The sequence below is a fragment of the Calidris pugnax genome, unplaced genomic scaffold, assembly GCF_001431845.1.
Source record: "Calidris pugnax isolate Ruff unplaced genomic scaffold, ASM143184v1 scaffold8, whole genome shotgun sequence".
Taxonomy (NCBI): domain Eukaryota; kingdom Metazoa; phylum Chordata; class Aves; order Charadriiformes; family Scolopacidae; genus Calidris; species Calidris pugnax.
Genome location: NW_015090830.1, coordinates 1,665,107 through 1,676,276, shown reverse-complemented (window position 1 = coordinate 1,676,276; position 11,170 = coordinate 1,665,107). Strand labels below are relative to the sequence as shown.

Sequence of the window (11,170 nt, the reverse complement as noted above, 5' to 3'; positions counted from 1 at the left end):
GTTTTGTGTCAATATTTATTATAAGTTAGCAGATGTAAGTGCCAGACAGCCAATGCTGCATCTCCTTTGTATTTTCACTGGTTCTAACTCACAACTGCAAATGGACAGATGTGACTATTCAAGGATACTGGCTGGTGCTAAATGTACAGAAGTGCCACGCTACCTAGCAATCAGGGCTTTTCTTGACATTATAAAAAGAAATTGTGCAATTTACTCATAGCTGTTTGTGTGATTTCCCAAGTGTTCCAGAAAACTAAAATTTGCAGTAGTTGCACAAGCACTATTTGCTTATTTCTCAAAGAGATGCAGAGTGCTGTTCACTAAATAGCAATGCCTTACAAAAAATTAGAGAGCTTTTAATAAAAAGATGCACCTTTCTTTGTAAAAGAACAGCTGCCACAGGGCAGTGGACTTACACAGCTGTCTCTCTGGGGGCCACCTGATATTCTGGATATGTATTATTTGTATTATTGTCTTTGGTGGCAGTTTTCTCTAAACTGACTAAATGGGGTCATGTATGCACTCTGGAGTTCCTTCAGTTCACAGGCTGCTCTTCTGGCCTAAATACTTACTATACTCTGAAGGTCTGACACAGAAGTATGACCTGCACAGTGCTTTTTCATGCAGGAGTATCAGTTCCACCTTTCTGCCAGAATTAAGAAATGGAACCAGTAATCACTTCAGCAGGAACAAGCATGCCTGAACTTGAGTCAACATGTTGCTTTACAGATGGATGAAGGGACATCCATAGGGAACTCCTCCCTAATACAGAAGAAATCCTCACTAACTGAGCACTGACAGGAGAAGTCAACCACTCAGAACTGAATAAGAAACAAGTAGTAGGAGGAATAGTCTGTGAAAAGCCTTCAGAAGTGAGGAGGGGTGAGAAGGGACTCAAAAGAGAAAGGGGTGAAACAAGCAAAGAAATGAGAGAGGGAAACTGATCCTGGTGTCGATGACTCATGCCTTTCTCCAAGATAGAAGAGAATTGGTGATGCTTATTTCTCACACAGACCAGAAGGTGGTGGTGTTCCCAAGCAGATTCGATTTCCCGTAGTTTTTTAAACACAGATGGTTTGTAAATATAGTAAGACTACTTGAAAGAAGTAATTTGTACTGACTGTCCTGAACTAAAAATAACCTGTCTACAATATGGCCATATTCCATCTCATTCTTCACTGGTTATACACTTGATACTGATTTTTGAAAAGGCATCTTGGTATTGTTAGAAAACATTTCCTTCTCACTTTGTTCTTACTATGATTCCTTTCATTTAATGCTGCTGGATTTCTTTAACAAAGTATTTATTGTTGAAAAGGAATGTAGCAGTTACTGCCCCTAGCTCACTGAATATAGAGGAACTTGCAGGTCATGAATATATGAAAGTAACAAACGCCCCTCAGATTGGGCTGCTCTGTCTGCTCTGCTTCTCGCATCATGCCAAACAAGTGCTGTTGATTGGCTAATTTACTATTTATTCATGCCTTCGATTAAGAAGTTGTTTTCATTATTTTTCACTAGGAGACTCACTGTGTTCACCAATGACACAGGTTTCCTTTGTGTAAGTCACCTGACAGAACTCCAGTGTCAGTCAAAGCTGAGGAGTTACAGTCCTTGTTCTGCTGTGATCAGTCTGGCTGTTGTCCCTTTCTGAACAATATGCCTCAGCTTTAAACAACAGCAGGATGGATGGCTCTCAAGAACCAAACTGATGTGTATCCTGTAGGAGATATTCCTTCTCCTGAAATTGCCTTAAAACTTTAGTACTGGATTCAGTGAGAATACAAGGCACTAAATGTTTGAGCAGTTGAGCAGGTTTAGACATTTACTCTAAATATGCCTTTTAAGTGACTCCTGCTCAAATCCTTGTGCTTTTCCATCCTCTCTACCACACTATTTAGTGCTTGTTCTGCTAGTATTACCTTTTTTTTTCTTCTTTCTTTCTTCTTTTTTTCTTCTTTCTTCTTTTTTCTTCTTTTTTTCAGCATTGTATACAGAACCAGAGATGATTTTTCTTGTGACACTCTTGAACGGATCAATCCCTCAGACAGCATTCATATAGCAAAAGCCAGCAAAATTGATGTCTGAAATCAGTTAAGCCCAGATTTTGTCTATTTAAATGCTGAACACTCTGAAGTTCCTGTTAACTTGACTTCCACTTGAGGTCTACCAAAACTGCTAAGCACTTCTCTAAGTCAGCTCATTTCTTTACTCGCCCATTTTGGAAAATCTGTGTTGAATCCCTGTTTCAGCTGTTGTGCAAGTAAAATGACAACTGGCAATTCTGTAGCAACACTGTACGACCTAAGAAGTCAGTGACTACTGATAACCTTGAGAAGCAGCTTGCTTAAATGTAAGTCGGTAAAGAGTTATGCAGAAGCACTGCCTAAAATCGCAGAGAGACAGCTGTTGATCCAACAGGTCTCACTTCCACCGTATTGCTGCCTAAAATCATAGAATCACAGAATGGTGGATGCTACTTTTCATTAGACTTTTGAGACTGTAAGGAGAAGACATGCATTTGAATTAGCATGAGGAAAAGTTGCTGCTATTTCATCCTAGTTTTAATCCAAATCATTCTCATTAACTAAAACGTAGAGGAAAAAGCAAAACCACCATATTGCTTTTTGATGTGAGGTGGATTTTTTTCCACATAGATGTTTCTGGCAATGACATGTACAAGAGATTTAACATGGATCCAGGCTTGGAGAAGGTTCTTCCAATCACCAGGTGATGCCATTTTTCCTGTAGAATTCTGCCTCCAGCAGATTAATTCTTGCATGTTCTCTGATCACCTGCTCTACGGGCTTATTTATGTGTCTCCCATACTCTGAAGATGACAAAACAGCAACAGGTCTTGCCATTTCCTGTGAAAATATAAAAATCTCCTTATAAGAAAATCAGAGAGTGAATACTTGGCAGTTATCTGTTGCTAAATGTGCTGTGGCCAGGGGCAAAAAAACAGACAGAACTGTACAGCATCTGCTATATGGCTGTGTATTTATTTAGCAGTGATCTGCACTCTTACTGTTCCAACCCTGACCTAGTTTTTTATGTATATTAATAAACTGTGAATGTATGACTAGATGACAAGATGATAAGATACAGAGCTGTGCCATGAGCTACCGTGGACTGGTAATTTTTTACACACACACACACGCATGCGCACACACACACACAGGCGATTACCATGGAATTACTGGAAAAATAAATGCCATTTTACTGGAAAGTGGCACAGATTCCATTTTCATTCTTATTTTTCCTGTGCACTGGCTTGCATGATTCATTTGAAAAATAGGAGGGATTTAATTTGTGCCCCCTGTTACAGGAACACCTACCCTACTTGCACAATTCAGTGAAAGCACCGCATGAAAAAAAGCAAAGCCTGAAGAAAAACCCTGAGCAACCGCTAATCCATGGAAGCTTTCTCTGAACAGCATAAAGCACCTACTACTGTATTTTTGCACAACAAAAGGTTTTACTAAAAATGCTTATAGCTGTAAGAACACAGAAATAACTGCTCTGCAATGATAGGAAGTGGACTTGGTGAAAAATAACCTGACCAATAAAAGATTACTTTAAGCTAGTTCTTAGTAAACTGCGCTTTACGTGACTGTGCAATCACTATTTGCAATCTGCAGTTCCTTCCTGTGCTACAGCAGCGGGGAGCTCTGGAGTCAGAAGGGAAAGGCAGGATTTGTTTGTGTTTCTTTCCCTAGTCAAAGGTCTCTGATTTATCAGGCTGCCTGTATGCTTACACACTGGCCAACACAGTATGTCTCGGTCACCAATGCGTTTCCCTAATCTTATAATAACTACAAGGAGAATCAAAACACGGATGCCACACCACAGTTCAGGTGCAAAACAATGACTTATTTGCTACAACAGACACGAGTCTGAGCCATGTTAGCACTTCTGATAGAACCCATAAAGCACACGAGCCCTTTCCTGCAGAGATGCAGGTGGGAGCACCGCCCTGAGGGGTCTCATAGGAGGGCAGGCAGCTGGGAGACATTTCCAGACTCATGGAAAGAAGTAGATCTGAGATGCTTGGGAAGAGGCTGTAAACTCTTTTTTTTTTTTAAAAAAAAAAAAGAAGACAAACCAAACCCAAAACCAAGCCAAACTAAAAATAAACCCAACAGAAAAGGCCATTCCAAAACAACCATTCATCTCCCAACTCTCCCCCTACCTTTCCTGCCTACCCTGCTCCACCCCATTAAAAGCTATTCAGTACATCAAGTGTTAACCCCACTGGAACAAAAATCAAGCCAAGAAGAGTAGCAGGCAAAAAATAAAACCATTTCCTCCCCCCTCCAGTTGTGGATAAATGCTGAAAAAGATAAATGACTCAATCTTTGTACCACCAAGAAAGGCTTTGCTAGTGATACAGGGCTTACAGTGCTAACGATAGGCAGCAGTATGTAATTCCATTATTTTGTGTTCCCTTTAAATAAATAAGATTCAGTTTTCAGCATCCTTGGTAGCACGGTGCTGACTGTGCACAGTGGCATTTCATCTGTGCGGGTTCGGCATTCCGCAGATTTCCCCTTTTCCAACAGTTGGCCGGGAGGCATCCCGCTCCACGCCTTCCCAGCGTGTAATTCTAGCGCTGTTAACACTTGAAATCAGCAATGGCAGCCTCGTGCAAACACTCTGCTGCAGCCACTGTGCTGCGTGCGGCTAAACCGGGCATCTGACACTCTGCTCCTGCGTTCCCTGGGTGCAGCCAGCCTCTCTGCAGCAAGTGAAGAGCTTATGTCTAGTGGTTTGGGTTTTTCCCACTTCAAGGAAGTACTGTGGGGGATTCAGCCTGTCTCCTTTCAGTGCTGTACTAGAGAGATGTTGATTGTGGCCTTTTTTTTTTTAATGTTTTATCATATAAAGTTCTGCAAGGGCCACTGAGGCAATTAAAGAGCAGGAGCTGACTATGGGACTTGCACTTAATGATGGGCAAGGTCAGTGTTGGGTGTCGTCATGTGCAGGAGGATCATGTTGTAACTTTCAACAGCTGTGGGTCTGATGTGCCTCCATGCTAATTAAAGAGCTGGATTAAGGAACACCTGTTCAGGCAGAGTCCCTTACGTGCACTGCCCAGCAGAGCTGGTATGAATTCTGGCCCATACACATTTGCTTTAGGAAGCAAACTGATAGGAAAGTGGGTTTTGTTGATATGGAAAAGACACAAGAGCTCAGTAAAAACCTTTACTCTGCATTGATAAAACTGTTTTGACACAAATTTCCCAACTGGAGGTTAGGCTTGCTATTGGGGGAGGGGGGTTGGCTGTGTTTTGTTTAGATAAAAAGGCTCATTTTTAATTGGAGTGGTCATTTACATGGCTTTTGGCCTCCTGCAGATTTGCAGTTGAGTTACTAGGCACGAGCAGGTGATGGTAAGGGGCGCTCCTGGGATGCCTTTGGGAGCACATAATACTCCCTGCCCTGTCTGTTAGGGCTGAAGGGCATCACGGCTGTGCACTGAGCTGCCTGGCACGTATAGCTGCTAGTGAGACAAATCACAAGCAGTGGCCTTTGTCACAAAATAGCAGCAGTTTTATTACATAGCAATTACAGTAATTTTAACTTTTGTACCCCTCTTCCTTCTTCTATCTCTGTCATATATAATCACCAATACAGGCAGCCATTCCTAGCCTATCCATCTCTTTCCATGCCATGAACCCACTGGGGTTTTAAGGCCATTAACACACAGAAGTTGTACTTCATTTGGTTTTTGATAGCCTCAGCCTATGTGTATATGTAGATATATAAATATATATATGTACACACACTTGTGTATGTATGTGTATTATTCAGATGCTGCATGGAAAAATACTTATTTCTATATATGTATATATAATAGTATTTCTGTTTTCAAGGCAGATGTTTAAAAACATAGCTTCGTACTTTCTTAGCTATCAGGCTGCACACCAAACCCACGTTCTGCTGGCCTTCAATGCTTTGCCCAGCCTTTTCCAGGCATGGCTGTGCTTTTCTAATTGACCCCTCCTTTGCACAAGCTCCCAATAATTTCCTTCCTGCAGGGCAATCTCGTGTAAGTTTGCGTAACAAACTCAACAGCTTCAGAGAGCCGGGCTCTCTCACCAAATGGTGGCATGGGGAGGGTGGATGTCAGAGGACAGGGGTTGAGTCGGCGCCCCTAAATCCAGTCCTCTCAGGGAGAAGAGCTTTCAAGCATCACAGAAACAGCTGCAGGACCACCTGAACGGCAACTCTCGAGGGGCACAGACAGTTCAGAAGTCACTCTCAGTGACCCTGAAGGTCTGTAACAGAGGGTATGCTTTGCTGCCTGTATTTCATTCCCCATGCTTTAACTTGCATGTGGCTTGTCACCTGGAAATCTACAGGATGCCAAAGAGCAGGAGCTAACTCAGGTGTCTTCAATGGCTAATGCTTTTTCCTAAACCTCCAGGCTGAGGACAATGGTGTCCTCCTTCCGATTCCTTTGATACCATATAGGCTGCATTACAAAGGGTAAAACAATGCCTATAGTCTCCACCCATGTCAAAAAGTATAAAAGACCTTTAACAAAGATAATTATGAAATTATCAAAGGGTTACCTCCTCATTAATGTGAAGACCACGACCCTTTGCATGTTCTCTGTCACATCGGTGAAGTTTTTTGTTGTAACCCTCTGGTCTATTAAAAATGGAATCGTAAGTGGAAACATCTCCTGTCTTGAGAAAAGGGAAAAAATGGCTAATTTGCAGTATTGCTTAACTTTAAAGGTTACAGAATACATGTAGTTGAATCAATACTTAATAACTTAAAACTTAATAATTAATAAGAGTGCATACATAGCATTAGATGAATGGCAATGTAATATTACTGAGCTGCCATTAGCAAGTTTGGGTCCCTCCTTTGGAATAGTCTGCAATAAAAACATCTAATGGCGTCTGGTATCTTTTTCAAGTCTGTTCAGCTCTGGAATTTCCTTCGTGGCAATCTACCTCAATTTTTCCCTAAGATGTGCTGTAACTTTTGGAAATGTAACTGCTTTGTTTGTTATTTGTTTGTTTTACTCTTCTGAACTTTATATTCTCTTAAGGTCATAAATTTTTCAGATTATCTGGCACTGTAATGTAAAAGAAAAGCAGGCAGTTTCAGAATGCATTTGTAATTAAAAAGACAAAGGTATCCTGCAACGGAATCACCACTTAACTTCTGATTAAAGCAGAATTGAGAAGAGTTAAGAAACACGCCACAGTGGTAATCCTGTGATCCAGTAGTATGCATGCATGTAAATACAGCACACTCAAGCCAGAATATTATTGTATTTATGGTATCTGTTGACATAGTTGCATCCAAATAAGCAACATTAAAGATCTGATCTGCTAACAAATGCATGTGAGAAATCCAATCAAGAAGTCCTCACCAGTAGAATCAAAGGAATTTCAAAACCAAAAATACATTTTCAAGGAAAGAAAAGCAAAATTCTTGTTGAAATATGTTGTCTCTTGTTAATGAACTTCATTAAAAGGTCCACATTCTGGTAAACATGTCAATCAATCATTGGTTTTGTGCACAGCTGACTACAAATTTGAAAAATTGTGCATTTTGTTGGGATTTTTTTTTACCTCTAATTTTACAGTGTGCCAAATCTAGCCTTTGAAAAACGCTTGTATTTAGACTCTTACAATTTACAATGCTATCCTCCAAAAATAGTGAAGTCAGGGCAGGTCAAGGTGGCTATAATGGTTCCATTAAAAGTAAACCACAGGTAAGAGCACCAGCGAGTTAGAGAGCACAACCGTAATCACAGGCTTCATTTGGAAGGGTATCTCCATTACTTGGTTCTGCCAAGAGGAGAGGTGGTTCGGTATTTAACCTATCCATCCCTTCATTTCTCAGAAACAATCAAGCCTCACAGAATTTCAGGCACATTCAAGAGCATCCCACATCTGATTTTTCACCTTAATCATAATAATATTGTTGTTGTTATTATTATTTCTGTGCTTCCTTGCTTCTCCTTTCCTCCCCATGCTACTAGTTTAATTCAGAATTTTAGTAAGCATCTAATTTGTGCTCACCACCAGGAATGTTATTTGATCCTGTGTTTTTATTCACGTGGCATTATTTGTCCATTACTTGATGCCTGTGTCAGAGCAGACAATTCACTCTTTCTGGAACTCACAGATAGGTAGCCAGCCTGTTATGTTAAAAATTAGCCCTGTCCCAGATGATCCGTTTAAGATCTGCCAGGTGTGTAGAGGCAACACTTCTGTGCTCAATATATTGATGAATTTTTGCTGCTGTCCCTCTTTGTTGTTAAACGATGACTTAGTTGGCCTAGGTGGTGGTGGCAGGGAGCTGTTTCTTAAACCCATCAGAGCAAGTGAATCACGCAGAGCAGACAATACATTTGCACGCAGGGTGGGTACCCCCCATGTTCTGCTACTAAAGGTAAGCACTTTGAAAACACTTGCTAATATTCCAGACACACATAAAATAGGTAATACCCTTCTCCATGTCACAGAAGAGGAAACACCACACAAACCAGCTACAGTAACTTATGTAAAGCAATCGAGGAATTGAGGGAGCAACTGTAAACCAAGGGATTAAAGGCAGGAATTTCTTGCTTCTGGCCATGTGCTGAGCACATTTTTCCCCTGTTTCTCTCCCCTTCAGTCTCTGACAAGGAGTTGGTTTTAGGTTATTTAAGCTACAAAAAGGAATGAAATTCTCCTTCTTGTAAAAATAAAAAATTTCAAATCATTTAATTCCTTAATTGTGCAGAAGAATGAATTGAAACTGTTCCCTCCCCTGTGGCTAAGCCCTGTGCTGTGAAGAAACCTATTCAACAGCTGTTATCACTTTTTGTTTCCATGCCACTGGAGCAGCATTTTCCACAAACCAGGTCATCAGGAGTGTGAAAGCAGACTTTATATTGTAGAGCAAAAATTCTACCATATGGTTAATAATTCCATGCAGACTGAATAGACTGTGAGCTCCACCAGCCCCAAGTGCACCCCCCCAGCCCTCTGACCTGCCCTAGCCTTACTTTCGTTGTGCTCTCTCTACCATGTTTTGTTAAGCATGGTACCATCTGTGCCCATTCACCTTTGGCTCAGAGCACTTTCCCAAGGGAAGGGGGAACATGAAAGAGCCTGAAATTACAAATCTACCTGTCTCTTAGCAGGGCCACCCAGTCAATGCTGGAAATCTAGTTTTCATAGAATCTTAGAATGGTCCAGGCCGGAAAAGACCTCCAAAGGTCTTCTAGTCTGGCCTCCCCACAGTCAGCAGGGACACCCCCAACTAGACCAGGTTGCCCAGGGCCTCGTTGAGCCTCACCTTGAATATCTCCAGGGAAGGGGCCTCAACCACCTCCCTGGGCAACCTGTTCCAGTGCTCCACCACCCTCATAGTAAAATACCCTGTAAAATACTGTTTTGCTGCTCCTTTAATGCTCAGCACTGTGTGTGGTTTGCACCTTGCCAATACCCCCACAGACTCTCACAAGTGGCCAGTTGTCCCAGCTCAGCGCTTCAAGTTCAGCAGCCAGTCACTAGGGTGGGGAAGGGATTCACAGGGTTTGTTTTGTTTTGGGGTTTTTTTGCAGGGGGAAGCCCCAAAGTTCAATGTCTCACATGACTTTTGAGAGAGAGAGAGAAAAGTTTGCTACCCAGGATGTGTAGCCCAGCTGAGGCTGAAGGTGTAAGATGTTTTAATTTTTGATTTTAAATATGAGAACAGAGAAAATGAGGGAAAAGGGTGATATAACGCAGCAGAGCATGAGGCTCTCTGCTAAGTCTACTCGAGTTACTACTTGTTATTTGTCGGTGCAACACCTTCAGAAGCGTTCAGTTACCAAGACACATATTGACGTTACTCTTTTGAATAACTCTCTTGATTTTGCTGCTGAAATACCTAAAACCAACTGCATGTCAGAGACTGAAGGGGAGAGAAACAGAATAGGTTTCTTCACAGGTCAGCATATGGAAAGTTTACACAATGCACATTGAAAACCTTTTCTCTCTACTGAAAATGGAGCAGTTTCTTATTAAAGGATCCCCGAGAGCATCTGTTACCAGAAAAAACACGGGTGCCGCATCCAACCCTAGGACAGACGGTGCCTTTCCTAGTGCTCCCCCTGAAGACGTCTAACATTTTGGTGACACCATGTATCTGGTTGGTCTTAAACTCTTGGCAAACCATGTCTCTGCCTTCTCTTGCCATCCAGCGAAAGACATTATCTTCATTTTCCCATCCACAAGTACCAAACACCTGTTAACACTTCTCAAAGGCCTCTGAAGTTAAACCTTTCTATTTAGGCATTAGACAGCCTCCCTAGCAGCAAACAGGCGCCATTTCCACTGGGTTTTGAAATACTAACAGGATTTTTCAAGATACTCACCTGACCAGGTCCCTCAGGACGAGGGCCGAGCCCTTGCACAGGGACCGAGCACAATGTAGTTACGCTGCTGAGAAACCCAGGGGAAAGTCTCCATCCCTCCAACCCCGCCGGGCCCGGCCAGTCCCCCCGCCTCTCCCCGGCTCGCTCCCTTCCCTCACCTTGGCCACCCGGTAGAAATAGCTGAGCTCCGGAGGCCCATCCCGTCTGGCGGGGACGTGGCCGAAGACAGAGACGGCGGAGAGGGGAGGCCGCCGCCTCATTCCCGCCGCGCCGCCGAGCGCCTCCTCTGCCGCTCCCGACTCTCCAGGCCCCGGGAGGCCCGGGGCGGCCGGCGGGTCGGAGGAGGCCATGCTGCCGGGCGGCCGCTGTTACCCGGCAACGCTCGGCCGGCGGCGAAGGGCGGGGCCGGTGCGCGCCGCCAGCCCCACACACCGGGCCCCTCCCCGGCAACCACCCGGAGCCTGAGGCGGCCTGACAGGAACCGAGCCCCGCGGCGCCGCTGGGCCCTGGTGGTCGAGGCCCAGGGGGAGGGCCGCGGGAGCTGTGGATGTTTCCACAGAGCGATGTTAGTTAAACAATTGGACAAGTTGACCATGAGCCAAAAATGCGCCCTTGTGGCCAAGGCCAGTGGTCTCCCGGCGCACATCAAAGAGTGTGGCCAGCAGGTCGAGGGAGGTCATTTCCCCCCTCTGCTCTGCCCTGTTGAGGCCACATCTGGAGCACTGTGTCCAGTTCTGGGCTCCCCAGTCCAAGAAAGACAAGGAACTACTGGAAAGAGTGGGGCAGAAGGTCACA

At 43.5% G+C, this 11,170-nt stretch overlaps 1 protein-coding gene across 1 annotated transcript; it reads right to left on the bottom strand.

Annotated features, from left to right (window-relative positions):
- Positions 1-1,932: 1,932 nt before the first annotated feature.
- Positions 1,933-10,737, bottom strand: LOC106887430 (chromosome unknown open reading frame, human C5orf49). The gene is made up of 3 exons (XM_014940940.1): positions 10,534-10,737; positions 6,579-6,695; positions 1,933-2,867 (listed from the first exon to the last, which is right to left on the bottom strand). Exons 1-3 carry the CDS (start codon positions 10,723-10,725, stop codon positions 2,724-2,726), a joined length of 453 nt encoding a protein of 150 aa, XP_014796426.1. The 5' UTR covers positions 10,726-10,737; the 3' UTR covers positions 1,933-2,723.
- Between the last annotated feature and the right edge of the window lie 433 nt (positions 10,738-11,170).